At 40.7% G+C, this 18,868-nt stretch overlaps 1 protein-coding gene across 6 annotated transcripts in view; it reads right to left on the reverse strand.

Annotated features, from left to right (window-relative positions):
• Nucleotides 1-18,868, reverse strand: part of AFTPH (aftiphilin) — a 57,917-nt gene that overhangs the window by 38,051 nt on the left and 998 nt on the right. For 4 of the 6 annotated variants that reach the window (XR_014711061.1, XM_084624668.1, XM_084624664.1 and 1 more), the window contains 2 exons: nucleotides 5,735-5,800; nucleotides 24-1,918 (listed from right to left, as the gene is read on the reverse strand). Coding sequence is in view for 5 of the 6 variants with exons in the window: in XM_084624668.1 (XP_084480794.1) it covers nucleotides 24-1,883 (1,860 nt within the window). In the remaining variant the exon portion in view is untranslated. The remainder of the gene's footprint in view (nucleotides 1-23; nucleotides 1,919-5,734; nucleotides 5,801-18,868) is intronic. The other 2 variants (XM_084624666.1, XM_084624667.1) reach the window with 1 other exon arrangement.

Consider the following 18,868-nt stretch of genomic DNA (forward strand, 5'->3'; position numbering starts at 1 on the left):
AGGGACAAAATATAGAAAGTTACCTGAATTGAAGGTGCTGATCCTTGCCGACTGACAGCTCCCTCTAAAGATGCCAACGCAACACCGTCAGTCTGATGGGTCACTGGGCTGCCAATACTAAGAGATGGATCTGTCCTATGTGACTGCCATGTCTCTTTTCTATAATGAGATTCAGCAGCTTGTTCATCTCCAAAAGCAGCCCAACAACAGCTTTCTTTCTGTTCATCTTCAAAAGCATTCCATTCTGCAGCTTCGTTACAACCAGCTGAACTAAAGTCTGCAAAGTCGTCAGAGTCCTGAATAGCACTGCACTCATCTTGAGGTTTTGGCACTGAATCAAACTCTCCAAATTCACTATTCTCTCCGTTTTCCAACTCAGCAAGAGGTGGGACTTCCAAGTCAGAAAGCATATTGGTAGCTCTATATTCTAATGTCTGATTTAGTTCAGAGTGACCTAACCTTTGTTTGTCAACAGTTAACACAATACTTATATCCCTAAAATCACCAAATTCACCACTTGGCTCACTGAAGCGTGCAGATTGTTCAGAAGATTCTTCTAAACTTAAATCATTCACTGACTCTTGAGTATCGCTAATAAAAGCGGGAGATGCACCACTGACTGTGCAAAAATCATTTTCATTTGTATCACTACAAGACAGAAATTCAATGCTACTTTCACCATTCTTTACATCTTCAGAATCACCCAAATCAGTTTCTTCTGCAGGATCAGTGGTGGGGTTTTGAATTTTAGTAAAGTTGATACTTTCTGTTTCTGAAGAATCATTAGCCCTAGAAAAATCAAGTTCTTTGCTGTTCCCAATGTCACAATATTTTCGCCTTCCAGTGTTTTCTGCATTTTCAGTAGTGCCTATTGAAATTTCCGTTGTTTGAGGTGTGCTACAAATGATGAAGTCATTATGTTCCAGTGCTGTAGGGTCTTGCTCACAATTACTACCGACTTCATCATCTACTAAACTGGTTTCTGAAATGCAAGCCTGCTCATCTTCAGTGTAAGTCTCTCCTTCATATTCATAGCTTCTATCTGAAGACACTTCCTTTGTAATACTTTGTTGAGCCACTCTATTTATTATATGGTTTTCCTGTACATTCAGTGCTTCTGTTTCATTAAAAACTTTGCATATTTTATGTCCTGGTTCTTCTAAATGGATTGTTTCATTGTTTGAGAATGCAGCAAAATCTGCAAAATCCTCAGCTGGGCTAGGCAAAGAGTCTAAACTTAACTCAGTGCTATGAGTGCTAGTAGTTTTTAGTCCCTTTGAGTCACTGACGCTGTCCAGATCTTCTATTCCCTGAGGATTTACAGAATCCAGTGCTGCAAAACCATTTGTTAGAATCTCTAGACATGGGAGTTTCTCACCATTACAAGTGTCTATTTGCTGGTCCTGGCCTGTAACTTTCATATCAGTTCTAATGCCTTCAGAGGAGAAACCCTCTGCTTTCCCAATGTTCTCTTTTTGTTCCCCTATTCTCTTTAGATCTTCCAGATTTACATCAAAGGAAGTACCTGAAGTTCTAGATTTACATTTTTCTTTGCTGGTATTAGTTGATATATCAGAGAGTTCTTTAGCAGGTTTAGGAAGTTCTGCAGTGCAGTCTTTAACTTTACCATTTTTAACAGAGTTAAAAGTTGCAAGGCTATCTCCATTGTCAGAGTAATCATGAATTGGCATAAAATGGTTTGTGGGTATAAATTCCTCCTTTGAATTACTGTAGTCTGGTGCATCAAAATCAGCAAAACCTACGCCAGAAGTGCCAACACCAGAGAATCCACCAAATTCCCCAAATTCATCATCATCATCATCAGCGCCATTGTCAAGTGGTGGAGGGGAAGAAGAGTACATCCGAATTATGTCTGGTTCCATTGTTTAATTCCTTTTAGAAGAAGGTTAATTTATATCTACAGAGGAAAAACAGACATCATTACTTTTCTGACATATAAAAAACTGCAATTTATTATGCAGTTTTACAGTTATACTGTAAAAAAGTGAGATTGTTAGTGTGTAATATTTTGTTTCACATTTCATTTAAAGAAAAAATGATATAAGCAGTGCATGGGCAACATTAGAAAAGGGAAACAGTTGTATTCTGTCATCAGATAAAGTATTCACAAAATGTGCTAGAGATTGCATCACATTTATCTCAGTGCTCTAGACAGGAAGTGTCTGATGTAGCTTTAACAAACCAATTATTGAGAGTGTAGTAAAATTATTTCTAAAAAGGAATAATCATCAGGTCAAGAAAGCGTATTATGAAAGTCATTGAAACAAGTTTTATGGAACAGTCCAATGGCATTCTAGCAGAGTTTTATCACTGCATGCTTTCTGCTCACTGAATTTTCAGTTAGCAGCTAAATCCCTTGACGGTACAATATAGTAAAGTCAGTCCATCAAGCTAGAACATCTGTAACTGGAAAGAGTTAGATATGTAAGTACCACTGTACCTTTCATATATTTTTATCCCAACTAGCAAAACAGGAATAAAACTGCTAGAGCATAGAAGATAGTTGAAGTGCTGATGTTTATGATATTTTGTAGGAAAATCCACAATATGGATTTGATTTATCTGGTCCCAATATGGGGTGGCTCTTTCTTAAAAGGAAGAAACTCACATCTTCTCACTCAGCAGGATATTTTTCAGTCTATTGGTGCTGGGGGGGAAAACACCATTATTATACAGAAATTGGTGGTGGGTTTTTTTTTTTTTTTTTAAGAAAGTCAGTATGCTGTGGAAAACAAAGTTAGATTTTTCAAACTTTCCTCTCTAAATAGGTAGAAACTGGAAGTCAGAGTCTGCAGAAACAGCACGCTCAGCGTAGGGGATGGATAGGAGAGGGTTAGCGTCTCTCATCAATATGACCTCCTCTGATTAGTTAAAGAATCATTGAATGTACTGTCCAAAGGGAAACCTATAGGATGCATTCCCCTAATACCCTCAGAGACAAAGGACTTGTCTCCATTACAAAATTAGGTTGACACTATTTAGGTCAACCTACAGCCACCGCAATAATTCAATCAGCTGTTGGTGTCCACACTATTCTCCTTCTGCCAGTGGTGCGCATCCTCACCAGGAGCACTTGTGGGGCACTGACAGTTGTGCAGCGCTCACAGCTTGAGCCCCTCACCCACCCCAGGGTGACAGCCTGAGCTGTGAGCCTGGAGCCAGCTCAATTTCACAGCATGGAGCTTATCAGCAGGCTTCTCAATTTCAGGACTGTCCCTGCTCCCAGCAACCTGCTGCTCACAGCTGGAGCCATGAAACTGACAATTTCACTGTTGGTAGTTATGTTCCTGTAGCAGGCCACTTATTTCAGCTACTTACAAAGGTTTGGCCTATGCTACAGTTAGGGTAACCTAAGGTAACTTACACCGACCTAATTATGTCAGTGTCTACACTAGAATGCTGCTTCTGCCAAAGTAAGTGGTCTACTACACCAACATAAGCACTATCTCTCTCATGGAGGTGGAGTTAATGTTGGTGGAGTTAGGGAGATGCATTGTCCCGGTAGACACTGTTACTTATACTGGCTGTCATTCTTATCAGTTTCACAGCTGTCACTGCCTCACCTCTGCAGCCCCTCACTCAGCTGGAGCTGTGAAATTGACAAGAATGTTAACTTCCACTGCTGGTAGGCTTCCTGATGTGAAATTGAACCCCAGGTGGGGTTCACAGCTCAGGCTGTCACACCGGGGTGGATGGAGGGCTCCAGCTGTGAGCCCCACACAGCTGTCAGTATCCCACAATGTCCCACTTCAGTCGATGCAAGTGCTCCTGGTGAGGACATGCACCACCGGCAGAAGGAGGGTAGTGTGGACATCAACAGCTGATTGAATTACTGCAGTGGCTGTAGGTCAACCTCAATCTGTAGTGTAGACAAGCCTTTTGTTTTAAGTAAGGTTTTAAATACACAGGAGAACAATTGCTGAAGGTATGTCTACACTACAAACTTAAATCCTATATAGGTTGACTTTTAGCCACCACAATAATTACAGGTTTCTGTCTACACTGCCCTCTTTCTGTCACCAGGAGCACTTCCACTGACTTAAGAGGGACAGTGTGGGAGCCTGAGAGCCAGGGCTGGCAGTTCTACACGCAGCTCTGTGCCGGAAGCCTGTCGGCTGTCTGGATTCTCGGCTCCCCCGCTCCACTGGGAGTTTGGAGTGCGCTCCCGGCTCAGAGCGGGGAGCCCACTGTGCACAACTTGGCTCCCCCGGAGCCCCCCACCCATTTTGGGGTGACAGACCACTTTCTTTTCAATTTCGCGGCTCCAGCATGGATGAATGACAAAAATGACAGCCAACAGACCATGTAAGTAACATGCAGTGTCTACACAGATACTGTGTTGCCCTAACTACACCGACACAAGCCTACGCCTCTTGTGGAGGTGGACTTATTATGTTGATGTAGTAGGGCACTTACATCAGTGGGAGGAAGGCTGTAGTGTGTACACTGACATAAGTAGGTTGACATAAGCTGCCTTACATTGACCTAACTCTAATGTAGATCAAGCCTGAGTGATCCGAGGGCTGCCATCCCTCTTTTGGCCCAATTAACCACTGGACTCAAACTGGAAGGAAAGGCGCAAAAAATATGTCTATTAAATATTCAGTTTTTAGTAAAGACAAGTTTCTAAAAAGCCATAAAAGAACATTTGATGTCATATGTTTCACACTTTTCTTTAAAAACAGAATAACTGATATTCATTAAGTTCTTGTCCCTTTTAAAGTCAATGTAATGTAAATAATACAATTACGAGTATTTTAAAATATGGCATTTTCTGCACACTGTTTTTAAGAATAGCTATCTGGCTTCATAACCCTTCTCCCCAATAAATTAAAGCCTTAAGTGTCATTTCAGACCTGAATTTTGTTCTACCTTAAGATTATTCGAACTCAAGGGAGACTTAAAAGATTAAGAATTCAAACAGTGAAGATAGTCTTCCAGTCATTTAGATGAAAACGGGTTGAAAAACACTGATTTAGATAATATCTACCACTAACAAACAACCACTAGCTTTTTATACCATAAAAACAAACAGTTTTTCACCTCTGGTTGTGGATCTGTAGTAGCAGCTAAAATGATCTTAAAAAGGTAGAGAAAGTTTAATCTGTTTTTAAAAAACAAATAACTCTGTAGCCTTAAGTTTACTTTTTGGCTTTCTGACCTCTTGTTTTCCCTGTTTTTGCTAGATTTGATATTCCTGATTTTTCTGCAAGTAAAAAAAAAAAAAATCCAAGCAGACAATTCTTTAAACATTTCTTTAAAAGGAAAAACAAAATACATGTTTCTCAATCAGAAAGAAGTAATAAAAGGACACACAAACTCCTAACTTATTTCTTTACATTTCACCTTTAACAGAACATAACCTCCAGATCGATGCTACCTTCTGTAATGTTGTCAGTGACCAAATCACTCTGTTTTTGAACAAAGCATTAGAAATGTTCAGCTCTAACTGAAAAGGGAAGTGGGGCAGAAGAAATGGGGGGGAGGGGGGAAGAGAATGGAACAAAATTTGAAAACATTTTAAAAATTTAATAAAATACATTAGAATAGATATTGATAGCCCTAACAAACATGTGGTGTATTGTGAAGCGTAGGTAGCTATGTTAGTTCAGTAATAAAACAAAAGTCTGGTTTGCTCTTCCCATTCAAGAGGCCATCAAGTTTTTAAAGAGCTGTAAAAGGTAGTACTTTTTAGGTCCCAGGAAAACAGTACCTTATACAATTCAGTGGTCCATCTGATTGGCAGAGAAGCAGCAAAGGGCTGAGAAGTGGGTTCCATCTGCATCATCAGGGGTACATGGATATGAACAAAGGGAGGGAAAATAAATGACTGGGGGAGAAAGGTAATTAGAGAAATCTTCTAGTTTATACAAGATATGGGCCAATGTCTTGCTAACATTTTTCCTGCAAACTTTTTAAAATGTCACCAAATTGACTAAGAAGTTCAGATTCCACTAAACATTGACTGTACAGTTCCATTGTGTTGCTGTGTACTAATTACTAAACAGTTGATTTTATTATACTTATTATATATGTTTATTATACACGATCTGAGTTCAAGACAGCTACATTTTCAGTAGCAAAAGAAGATGAAAACACTTGTACTGCTATTTCAAATTTTCTATGTTAATTGAAAGATGCACCAAAATTAATCCTCAAAAAATTAGTCAGAAGCCTTGCTTAAACTTGAAAGCTTTTTGTTTAGAAAACATTCAGCCTGTATCTATTTTGCACTATCACCACATGTGGAGAATTTGCTTTTTTAAATTCAGGGATTTGCATGAAATCAGATTCATTGTTCCTGCTGCTTATACATCACATGAATTCAACCCTTTCAAAAACCACATTTATCTCCACAGCTAATAAAACTGATGTCAAACACTAAGGATTAGGATTTCAGGTGAGAAATGAACAGCAAACACCAATGAATTTAAAAGAAACGTAATTCTTATTGCTAGACAATGTCCCTACCAAAGATGATTTTGTGTGTATATATAGCGTTTATCTCAAAGCTTTTTAAAAACGAGACAGGGATCACTTAATCCACCACTAGAATGGAATAAAACAGATCAACTGTTTAGTAATTAGTACACAGCAACACAATGGAACTGTTTAAAGCCTAGATCCTGCAACAGGACCTGCAAATGATTTTAAATGGTCAAGACTTGTGAAATGTCAAGTTACAGCGCCTCTCAGCAATCATAACTTTGCCAGTTGGCATCTCGCCTTAGCATTTGTATATTTAACTTTATAATCTAGCCCCATGTAAAATAACTGTCTTTTTAAAAATAAACTGCATATTCAACTACATACATGTATATCATATGACTTATTTGGAAGCTCTGATGTGTTAAGATCACACATATGTGTTTCAATTGTAACAAATACAGAAGAGCTAGGATTACCATACGTCTGGTTTTTCCTGGATATTGTCTCTTTATTGAGCTTCTTTTTGGGTGGATTTTTCAAACAGGCAATGTCTGAGATTTTTTCAGAGCAGACTCTGGAGCTCAGAAAGAGCCCTGACTGGTCCACTTTCTGATTGGTCCATTCCCTGCAGCCACAGCTGCCGGATCCTGCCTACCCAGGCCCCAGCTCCCAGCCCTTGGGAGGGTCTTGCAGGGAGGCACTGAGGGATGGCTGTCACTGCATCTTGGACTTATGCCAGCCACCCTGCAACAGTGACAGGGAGTGAAACTACCCCCCACCTTCCAGTAAGTACCCTTGATGCAGGTACCTCCTCCACTTCTCCCCCTCCTTCCCCCCCACAGTATCCTCTTTTTGGGAATGTGAAATATGGTAACCCTAAGAAGAGCTCCATGTATGTATGGAGCTCTTCTTAGGGTTACCATATTTCACATTCCCAAAAAGAGGATACTGTGGGGAGGGAAGGAGGGAGAGAAGAGAACAGTTGGGGGAGCTGGAGGAGGTACCTGCATATACACATATACACACACACACACACACACACAGAATATATTAATTCACAGGGGCATAGGAAAGGTGCATCACAGTACATAAAAGGATAAATCTGTCTTCAAATTCTTGAAAAAAACTAAGTATATTAAGTTAAAAATTCAGTGGAAAAAAATCATGCCATTTTTTCCTAAGATTGGCTAACTCAAATGGCAAAAATTGAATTTGATTACACTTTTCAGTTTAAGAGATGGCAATACTATCAACTCTCACTATGAAAAGGAAACAAGCATTAGAATTTTCAGCTCGCAGGCTAAATTTCTTTTTTAAAAATTCAGAATCTTAAAAAAAAAAAAAAAAAAAAAAAAAGGAGGATTTACTGTGAGAGCTTCCCTCTCCCAAGACAAAGTATTGAAGTGAATCCACTGTCATGCACTCAGACATTAACATTCTGTAAAATCTGTGGCTTTTCAGCATGACAGCTTTCTTCATTAATTCCTTTAGTTGTTAATCCCTGCTTTTGTCTGACATCTCAAATGGAGTCTAAGAGCTAGAATTGTGGGTTTATCTTTTGTGACAGAGAATTCTTTTCTCAGTTTAAACATCTTCTGAGACACTCTAGGCCAGTGTCTCTCAACCTTTCCAGACTACTGCACCCCTTTCAGGGGTCTGATCTGTGTTGGGTACTCTCAAGTTTCACCTCACTTAAAAGCTAATTGCTTACAAAAATCAGACATACAAATACAAAAGTACCACAGCACACTTTTTAAAAAAGAAAGCAAGCATTTTTACCATATAATTATAAAATAAGTCAACTGGAACAAATATTGTACTTACATTTCAAAGTTTAATATATAAAGCAGTATAAACAAATCATTGTCTGTATGCAATTTTAGCTTGTACTGACTTCTCTAGTGCTTTTTATGTAGCCTGTTGTAAAACTAGGCAAATATCTAGATGAGTTGATGTCCTGCCTGGAAGACCTCTGTGTACCCCCAGGGGTACGGGTACCTCTGGTTGAGAACCACTGCCTATACAATCTGGCAAAACAGGTTTTCCTTCTTTCTGTGGGGTTTGTGCCCATCCAATTAGAGCCATTTAGACACACACACACACACACACACACGCCTTGGTTAACTCCTTCAGAGAAATATATAAAATTATCCCACCCTACCCTTTAGAGAAGATGGCTCTGAAATAGAAGTTTAGAAGAGCTTATTCCAAGATCCAATCATTTGAAAATTCTGGAAACATGAATTTATGAACAGAGCTTTATCTGCAATTGGTTTAAAATAAGGATTTTTTTTTTTTTTTTGTAGAAAGTGCCACTGTGTGCGAGAGGATGTAAGGAAGGCATTTATTTCCATGGTTTGAAGTTTGTACTAACCTGGCAGTAGAGCTAATTTTTTTTTTTATTTTATTTTTTTTTAAAATGTGAGGTAAAGGAATGTGTCCTTGACTGTTCACCTCTAAACGGTTTGTTTGGACACTTTCACAAACTCACTTTTAGAATCATACTTAGATATATCAGAGGGATCAGTTTCTTCTCAATACAAAATGCACCTTCAACAATAGTTATCCTCCTTCTGAGCAGCTCCAATTCTCTTTTTGTACTCAAAGGCAGAAAAATTGGAAGATCATGCCCAATATTGCTACCGTAAGTAAACTGGATTGAACAGTCACACTCCTATCCTCCCCTATAGAGTGTGAATTTTAACTTCCAATGCCTATTCAGACACATACTGAAAAAAAACATTAACTATCATTCATGACCTTTCCATATCTGTATGGTTATAAAAAGCAGTGGTTATATTATATTATATAGGGGGCAGGGATAGCTCAGTGGTTTGAGCATTGGCCTGCTAAACCCAGGGTTGTGAGTTCAATCCTTGAGGGGGCCATTTAGGGATCTGGGGCAAAAACTGGGGATTGGTCCTGCTTTGAGCAGGGGTTTGGACTAGATGACCTCCTGAGGTCCCTTCCAACCCTGATAATATTCTATGATCACAAGCGTCATGCATACACTTTTGTTCTAAGTCTTATCTCAGTCTCCAACACAAAGAGGCAACTGACTTCCCTATGTACACACTATAGCTTGTGTTGGTATAAGTTATGTGTGAACAAGGCAGCCCCATGAGTGATGTAAATTACATTGACCTAAGCATCAGTGTAGACAGAGCTTTTCCCACTGACATAGCTACTGCTGCTAGCAGGGGCTGGAGGAACTAAGTCGACAGGAGAGCTCTCTCCCATCTGCTTACAGCATTTGCACTAAGAGCGCTACAGTGGCACAGCTGCATCGGTACAGCCACGCCGCTGTATGCTCTGTAGAGTAGCCATAGCCTTAGAGGACCAGACTGTTTGTACTATGATGAGGAGTCCTAGTTCTCTCTTCTCAACAACTTGAGATCCCACAATGGCTTCTGTGTTAAAAGAAGAGGACTGTATTTCCATTTGAATTACATAAAGCTTATTTTGATCCACAGAGGTCAGTGTTGAGTGATGAAAGTCACACAGCTTCTCCCAGAGCTGACCACACCTCTAAGTTTTACAAATAAAATTGGTTTGGGCCATATTCAGTATAGTCTATAATGTTTTGCTTCCTTTATCTTTCTCTATATATGTTATACAGATATATGTTCTCCACTATTGCTGCATAAAGTGCAAGAATATATGTTTGGAGAACCTGTACAAAGAGCTCATTTTCCATGAGGACCATTAAAACCTGCAAACGTATCTCTTAGGCAGGTCCATTACAGTCTTTCACCTACCATTCAAAAGAATTTTTATGCCAAGCTTACTTTCTTGTTACATGACTTGTTGCAAACTGGTTTCAAGTTTTCAACTTGTAACTTTATATTTCCATGACTATCAATTATAAGGGCATTGGAACTACTGACAAACTTACTGCTATTGAAAGGATGCACTGACAACACCATGCAAATGAACATTTTATTTTAAAGGCAAACTAGAGCAATAATTCTGAATATTTAATTTTGATCAAGGTGAGTTATGTTATACCAGCTCTTAGTTTCATCAGTTTCTAAATAAAAAATACGAAAGTATATACATCTCAAGAAATTTAATCTGAAATAAAAATATTCAATGGAAGAGTGAAAACTGGAAAGCAATAATGCTGAAAGAGGCCAGAGAGTGACAGATGACAGGTTTGAGTGGTCCAGTGGACTAAGGGCTTGTCTTCACTACCGGGGTAAAGTCAACCTAAATTACGCTACTCCAGCTACGTGAATAATGTAGCTGGAGTCGACGTAGCTTAGGTCAACTAACCCTGGTGTCTTCACTGCACTGAGTCGACAGCAGATGCTCTCCAGTCAACTTCCCTTACTCTTCTCAGAGAGCTGGAGTACAAGGGTCAACCGGAGAGCGCTCTGCCATCAATTTAGCGGGTCTTCACTAGACCCACTAAATCGATCCCTACTACATTGATTGCAGACCAGCCCTAATCATGGATTTGGGAAGTCCCATTTCCAAATTCAGTTCTACCAGCGACTCTGTCTCTCGGGGAGTAGAATATTCACACCCGAGTGACACAAATTTTGTGGACAGAGTGTAGTGTAGACATAACCACAGATAAATCACAAACTCTAAGAGCTGAATTCAGAGGTGGTTTTTAAGATGGTATAAGTCAGACATCCTTAGATACCTCCAACAACTCTAGAAGCACTTAACACTGCGAGAGCATAAAGGGAGTGGGAGTTTATCTAATTTACATGTTCTACCAACTACTTGGAAACGAAGAAAGTGTAAATTAAAGTAGACCACCCCCGGCTTTAAATTTACACATTCATATACTGTTCCCTTAGTTACTTCTCATTCCTTGGTTTGAGAGTTACCCCAATTTAGGCTCCTTTATATTTAAACCGTGGGCCAAATTCATAGGCAATGTGTAGGAGGCAAGTGGGCGCAGTATACACATTGGGCAGGCTGGAAAACAGTTACATCAGCTTCAATTTCCACAGACCTACTTCTAAGGGCATGTCTATACTAGAAACTAAGTTGACCTATGTTAGGTCAACTTTAAGTAATGTTAGTAATTACTGCGGTGGTTCAGGTCCACTCTACCTAAGGGCATGGCTAGACTTGCAGATGTAGAGCGTTTTGAGTTAAACCAGCCTTCATAGAGCACAGTAGGGAAAGTGCTGCAGTCTGTCCACACTGACAGCTTCAAGCGCGCTGGCGTGGCCATATTTGCAGCACTCGCAGCGGCATTGGGAACGGTGCATTATAGGCAGCTATCCTAGCATGCAAGTGGCTGCACCGTGCTTTTCAAATTGGGTGGTGGGGTGGAGTGTGACAGGGAGTGCGTTGTGTGTATGTGGTGGGAGAGAAGGAGGGCTTTTGGGGGGCTGAGAGCATGTCAGCATGCTGTCTTGTAAGTTCAGACAGCAGCAGGCCCCCCTCCCCCACCCTTCCCCTCTTCTCTCTCTCTCTCTCTCACACACACACACACAGAGCATTCCACAGTAAGGGTTGCTTTGTCTCAGAGGAGATAAGCAGCCGGCTGTCAGAAACGGCGCTTTCAACAGGCATTTCCGCATTCCTACAGCCGATTCCAAACAATGACAAGAGTGGCCACTTGACTTAAGGCAGTGGTTCTCAAACTAGGGCTGTCGCTTGTTCAGGAAAAGCCCCTGGCGGGGCGGGCTGGTTTGTTTACCTGCCGTGTCTGCAGGTTCAGCCGATCGCAGCTCCCACTGGCCACGGTTTACTGCTCCAAGCCAATGGGGGCTGGGGAAAGCAGAGTGGGCCCAGGGATGTGCTGGCCGATCTTCCTGCAGCCCCCATTGGCCTGGAGCAGTGAACAGTGGCCAATGAGAACTGCGACTGGCCAAACCTGCAGATGCGGCAGGTAAACTAACCGGCCCGGCCCACCAGGGGCTTTTCCTGAACAAGCGACGGCCCTAGTTTGAGAACTACTGACTTAAGGGGATTATTGGACATTTCCGGAGGCTGATCAGAGCGCAGTAAAGCGATCAGTAAAGCTGATCAGAGCGCAGTACAGTTCACACTGGCACAATGGCGCTCCAGCGGGGGCGCAGCAAACGTTATTCCACTTGCTGAGGTGGAGAACCAGCAGCGCTGTAGCCGCAGAGTCAGAGCGCTCTGTGTGCCTTGCCAGTGTGGACAGGTAGTGAGCTAGTGCACCTGGGGCTCCTTTACTGCGCTGTAATTTGCAAGTGTAGCCAAGCCCTCTGTTCCCTTTAAGCTGTGTGGCCGTGCAGTTGCCTATTAAGCCCCATGCAGGGGCTCAGGGCTGCAGTGGGGAGAGATGCCTCTCCCCTAGCACTGACCTGTCGCAGCGGGGAGAGGCATCTCTCCCCACTGCAGCCCTGAGCCCCAAGCCCCAGCACGGACCAGTCCTGTACTTGCTGCAGCTGTGGGAGAGGAGCCCCTTCCTCAGCCCGGCCCAGGTCTGCTACAACTGCCTGGGAGAAGAGCCCCTCCCTCAGCTCAGCGCAGTCCTGCTGGAGCTGCCGCAGCCAGGGAAAAGAGCCTATCCCCCAGCCCCGAGCTGCTGCAGTGAGAGGGGGCCGGGGGGGTCCTCTCTCCCCACTGCAGCCCCAGGGCAGCCTGCACCCCAAATCCCTCATCCCTGGCCCCACCCCAGAGCCCACACCCCCTCTGCACCCCAACCCTCTTCCCCAGCCCTGAGCTCGCTCCCACACTCCGAACCTCTAGGCCTCACTCCCACCACATGAATTTTGTTATGTGCACCAATATGAAGGTGATGTGTCACACATCACCTCCGGAGTGGTGCACATAACAAAATTCATTCCGCACATGGACATAAAAAATTAGAGGGAACGCTGTACTTTACCCTCCTTTTGTTGGTGGTGCATGTCTCACCAGGAGCTCTTCCACCAACTTAAGAGGGGCAGTATGTGGGGCTGAGAGTCTGGGCTCTCAGCGCCACATGCTGCTTCCCACCGCCGGAAACCCAACTGCTTCCTGGGGCTCTTGGCTCCCTGCCACAGTTGGGCTCCCACCTGTGAGCTCCGTGCCTAAAATCCGGGTGGCTCCTGGGAGCCTCTGTGAAGCCACTAGACTCCCTGTGGGGAGCCATCAGCCTCCAGGTAGCCAGTGGGGAGCTCAGCAACTACCCTAAAGCTCCCAGCTCCCTAAAGGAAGCCCAGCTGCAATGGGGAGCAGGAGCTTCCAGGCAGGACCAAGAGCAGTACCAAGGCACCAGGCAGCACCTGTGGGGAGCCAGGCAGGTGCAGCCCAGTTCAGAGCGCGGAGCCCAGGCAGCAGCTGGACTGGGAGCCAAGGACCAGCTAGACTCTGAGTGGGGCGGACGCAGCATGGCTGGGAATGGGGAGCCCAGAGGGGCAACGGGCTCTGCCCTGTGACAGCCCGACTTTGTCAACTACACAGCTACAGCTAGTTTATAATGTGATATGGCAGGAAAAAACACCCATGTAATTTTGGGAAATGTACACAGAGGCAGCAAGGGTGTACCTCCTTTTTCTATCTAGCTCTTAAGACAATACTGTACTCAAAATAGTGTGCCCAGTTCTGAGCATCCAATTTCAGAGGTAGGCTGTAGAAGAGCTACAAAAATATGCATGCCAGGAATGGACTAATAAGGAAAGAAAAGAGCTAAAGGGGAGACATATTTAAAGGTGTAAACATTAAGGAGGGAGATTACTATTTAAGATGGTAAAAAAGTATAATTAAAAGTAGTTGGAAGAAGTGAAAAATTGAAGCTGATTAGCAAGACATTCCAACAATAAAATATTGTAACATATTTGATTCTCCCCGGAGGAAGTGAAGGAAGCCTATCATTTGAGACACCTGAAAGTAGATTGGAAAATAAAAGATCAAAAAATGTGCTGTTAGAGATTTCTTTAGCACCAATCACTAAAATATTTAAGTGCTTTAGGTGAAAAAACCAGCATCAGCAGTGAAATGGACTCAGTCACTAACTTCTGTTATCTCCCCTTCCTCAACAGCATTTTATTCCTGCCTTTGCAGGGTTTTTTTTTTTTTTTAAATGGGAACAAAAACTACCTCAATGACATTTGTGATCCTCAGGACACCAAAGTGTTGTTTTCTACTGAAAGACATCTTCCTCTCTTATAACTCTACTCATTACTGGCCTATCAAGCTAAATCCCCATTTTTTCCCCCCATGACCCTTAAAATAGCCTTGAACCAGCACTAAGTTCAAGTCATGCAATAATCAACTGCATCTGGGTCAATAGCAGAGCAAACATTACCAAAGTGATGCATTTGAGAATAGGAATAGAGAGGAGAGCCATGGCCTTGAGTATTTACTTCTAATCCTCTAAATAATAACTTCAGAACATTAGACAATGCACTGGTGATGTGCTAATAATGAAAGAAAAAATGAAGAAAAAAATCAGAGATGCAGTATATAAACCCACTCCTCGTTTAGAGTGATTGGAGTGGACAGTGAGAGAAAATCACCATCTTATTCCCAACACTCCTACTTACCAAAAAACCCATCCTAGGAAGAGTGTTACTGATCAAACTGGAATAACTTAATTTTGTTTCTAAATTTAATTACTAAGCCTAATTTTCTTTTCTGTGTTGTGGATTTTACCGGTAAAATCCACAAGAAGATTTTACCTTTGACAGCCCTGAAAAATAAATCAATGTTTTCAATTCTATCCCTGTCACAACAGTAAGATTTCTGCAGCAGGAGTTCCAGAACACCATAAGTGCTGGGACACACTGAACAGTTGAGGAAAATAGCTGTTTTCTAGATCTAGTATGTTCATTTTGTCTAAAAATATGACCTGTATTCATCTCTGCTTGTATTTACAAAACATAATGTACACAACATTTTTAAATAATCAATACCATTTTCTCTTGAATCCCTTTATAAACATTTTACATCAATTGTCTGTGGTCTCAGTAAGCTCTAAAATATTCTGCAAAGCCTTCCATTAGCAAGTGCTAGGTTGTAAAAAGAAAATAAAAATGAAACTCAAGAGACTCAGTTGTTTAAACGTTAGAAAAAAGTCCTTTCCTGGGTTACTAATAATATCAGATTAGATTTTAAATTGTTTCATGGTTAATACATTTAATTTTTGCCATTTTACTTTTTGTATTTCACTCATATTGGGCAATGAAATAGGACTAAAATTTTATTTTAGTTTTTAGGAAGAAGCATTATGTTCGGGCTGAGGAATTTCTTAAAACAATAAAATATTTTCACTTAAATTAATGTTTCTAGTCCTAGCAGATTTTGGAAACTTTTAAATATACAATGTAAATTTTTGGCCCAATGTGAATTGACAGTGTCCCCTTAACAAAATCAGATTCAATACTTTTCCTTAATAATCTATAACCAAGTTTCAGTTGCTGTATCTTCTAAAACTTCACTACCAGAGAATGAGTATTTCTATCATTCATATAGCCATCTACAGTCATTGACTGTGAATCAATTTAAGGTCTAGATTTGCAGAAATACACATTGTATTGTTGCATACAGAGCAAACTACTAATCCATAATATACATAAATATTACAAGATGACTCACAAATTTTAGCATTAACTGCTTCTGAAGTTTCACTTTAGAACAGTTTTCAACTAAGTCAGCAATATTTTTCGGCATGAAACTCAGTATTTAAGTATAAATTTTAGGTACCTGATTACACACCATTAGAACTATGTTACCATGGGTCAACTGTTACAGATATAAAAATTTTATTAAAGTTAATGTTTAAAATCAAATTTACACAAGTTAAGAAGGTACTGTGCATCTGGGGAGTTCTTAAGATATATACATAGTACATAACCAGCATAGACCCAGACTGGGGTGTGGGAGTTTTTAAGACGTCAGTGGATAAGTGATCTCGATTATGCCACCCATAGAATGTATTTAGAGTCCAAGTCAGTATTGGTGTAGTGAGTAAGTACACGGGTGGGGTGCGTCCCTTGGTTCGAAGGAAGGAAGTGGGTTATTCCCCTGACCGGCGTTTCTCGATTACTCGACTTGGTACTGACGATGTCCCCTGATGTGCTCTGTGTATGTGTCTCTGGACCACCTGATGATGACCTGATGACCATTAGCTGTCTCCTGAGTCAGGCGTAACATTGACCGATTCTACATGCACAATTGTTCTTACAGATATATTTCAGAACAATATCCTCTGAACTACATATAACAAACCCTTCAAACTTAATATGCACTAAAGCAAGAAGCAGATGACAACAGCCCAGAGGTGAATTCTCATTTGTAAAAAGAAAAGGAGTACTTGTGGCACCTTAGAGACTAACAAATTTATTTGAGCATAAGCTTTCGTGAGCTACAGCTCACTTCACCGGATGCATCCGATGAAGTGAACTGTGGCTCATGAAAGCTTATGCTCAAATAAATTTGTTAGTCTCTAAGGTGCCATAAGGTGCCACAAGTACTCGTTTTCTTTCTGCGAATACAGACTAACACGGCTGCTATTCTGAAACCTCTCATTTGTAAGGTTCACTCCAAGTTTGGTAGGTGGAGTACAGCTCTAATAGGCAAAAGAGTCACTGCTGCCTCTGCTTTATTGTTGCTACAGCTCACCAGCTTTAAAGCAAATAAACATTTCCTTCAACAGACAAAAACATGTATTCAACGGATAAGAAGAAAAAAAACCCATCAGGCTGTATTGTGCTGTACTGGCTTAGCAACAGTAGACTTACATCAATCATCATTTATCAGATGATGTTATCTATATAGTTGGTATATTAAGAACAACGTAGTACTTGCGTAAGTCCAGGACTTGAAACAACACACTCTGTTTTCCATTGTCTTCTAATGAAAACATGAACTTCAGGTTTCACATTTCCTTCCCCAGCTACCTGCTTCCTAAAACACTAATGTGAATGGAGTCAATTACCTTCCTTCTGTTCATTCAGAAAAGGGTTCTTAGGTTTTAAACAAATTATTCAAATCATTTAATAAATATTAGAATCATAGAAATGAAAGACCTATTTGGTCACCTTGCAAATATCTTTGCCAATACATAATTGTTCCCTGTAGCACCAACCCAAACCTTTAATTTAGAGAAAAAAAATATTTCTAGAAGAAACTCTACTATAAACAAAAGTTCACTTCAAAACAAGACACTGTTCAAGCACCTCCTCATTTACAGAAGCAGCTGAACAGTGTAGTTTGAGTGGGTTGAACATAAAGAGAAAAACGGATTTTTTTTTTTTAAATGTCAGTCAAAGAAATTTACATGTGTTGTTTTGGGCGTATCCTTGCTTAGTTACTTAAGTTAATGTTTTTCTGCGGATGAAAGTTAACGTGATTTAAATTTTATTTACTTTCAACCACACGAGGAAGAGGTCTGCTTAAAACAAAAAGCAACGTGACTTCCCCATTTCCCACCCAAAAATTGTTAATACTGTATTCTTTAAGTTATATCTCTGGTATCCAGTACAGGAGTTGTTATACTGAGGAATTAAAACAGAAGACTTTTTAAAACAATTCATCCTAAATGCAAGTTTGTGTGCATCTACATATGCTCACATAGCATATAACCCAGCATTTTTTCCTATGCTTAAGTAGGCTGAGTTTTCCAAAAGTCTACTTCATAATAGCATGGCTATTGAATAAATGAAAAGGAAATAATTAACTCTCAGAACAAGTCCAATAGCATTTTTTAATCAGAACTCAATAAGACCACTTTACAATGAGCTCAACTTCTAAAAAGTACCTCAAATGAAATATAGTTCTCTATTTAAAACCATAGGAGAAACAAATTACTTAGTAAATACAGTGGGACCCTCTTTTAAAGATTTTTTTCCCCTACAGAACGACTTATGAGCAGAAGTTCACTGTAACAGGAACTGCATATTGCAGTACACTGAATTAAACTGAAACTGCCTAGAGTGAAACATTCCGGCAGGGCCACCATTAACAAGCAGCCAATCACTTGTCCTCAGTGACCACTTTGAAGTAACTACAGCATTACTGTGTTTACTCTTTAGACACCATCTCTAATAAGAAAACAATTTTTGTTTGTGCGTTGGATAGCCACGTATGATCCTGAAAACAAGTATATGCTGAAATGTAATAATAAGCAGAACCATTCTAGCATTTTGACAATTTTGTTTTGGCACACTTCAGACTTCCTCTGCTTGAAAAACAACAGCATAACATTACTTTTAGTACTACTTAATTTGTTTGTGGACTATTATTAAAACAATGTGTCAAGCACTCCTCGTCATACAAAGACAAAAAAAAAGTTTGGGCAGTGAACAACATGGCACAATTTAAATGTCCAATAGCATATCATATACAACACTACCCAACCCTCCAACCATAGTTCTTAATGGAATTAAATACAGCAGAACATGCACTAAAATCCCATTTCTAACAGGAAACCCCTATTTTAAGCAATCACTTTGGAATATCTTCCAAGATAGGTGGAAGAGTTTTGTCTGACCTTTAG

The sequence above is a fragment of the Lepidochelys olivacea genome (genome assembly GCF_965140295.1).
Source record: "Lepidochelys olivacea isolate rLepOli2 genome assembly, chromosome: 3".
NCBI lineage: Eukaryota > Metazoa > Chordata > Testudines > Cheloniidae > Lepidochelys > Lepidochelys olivacea.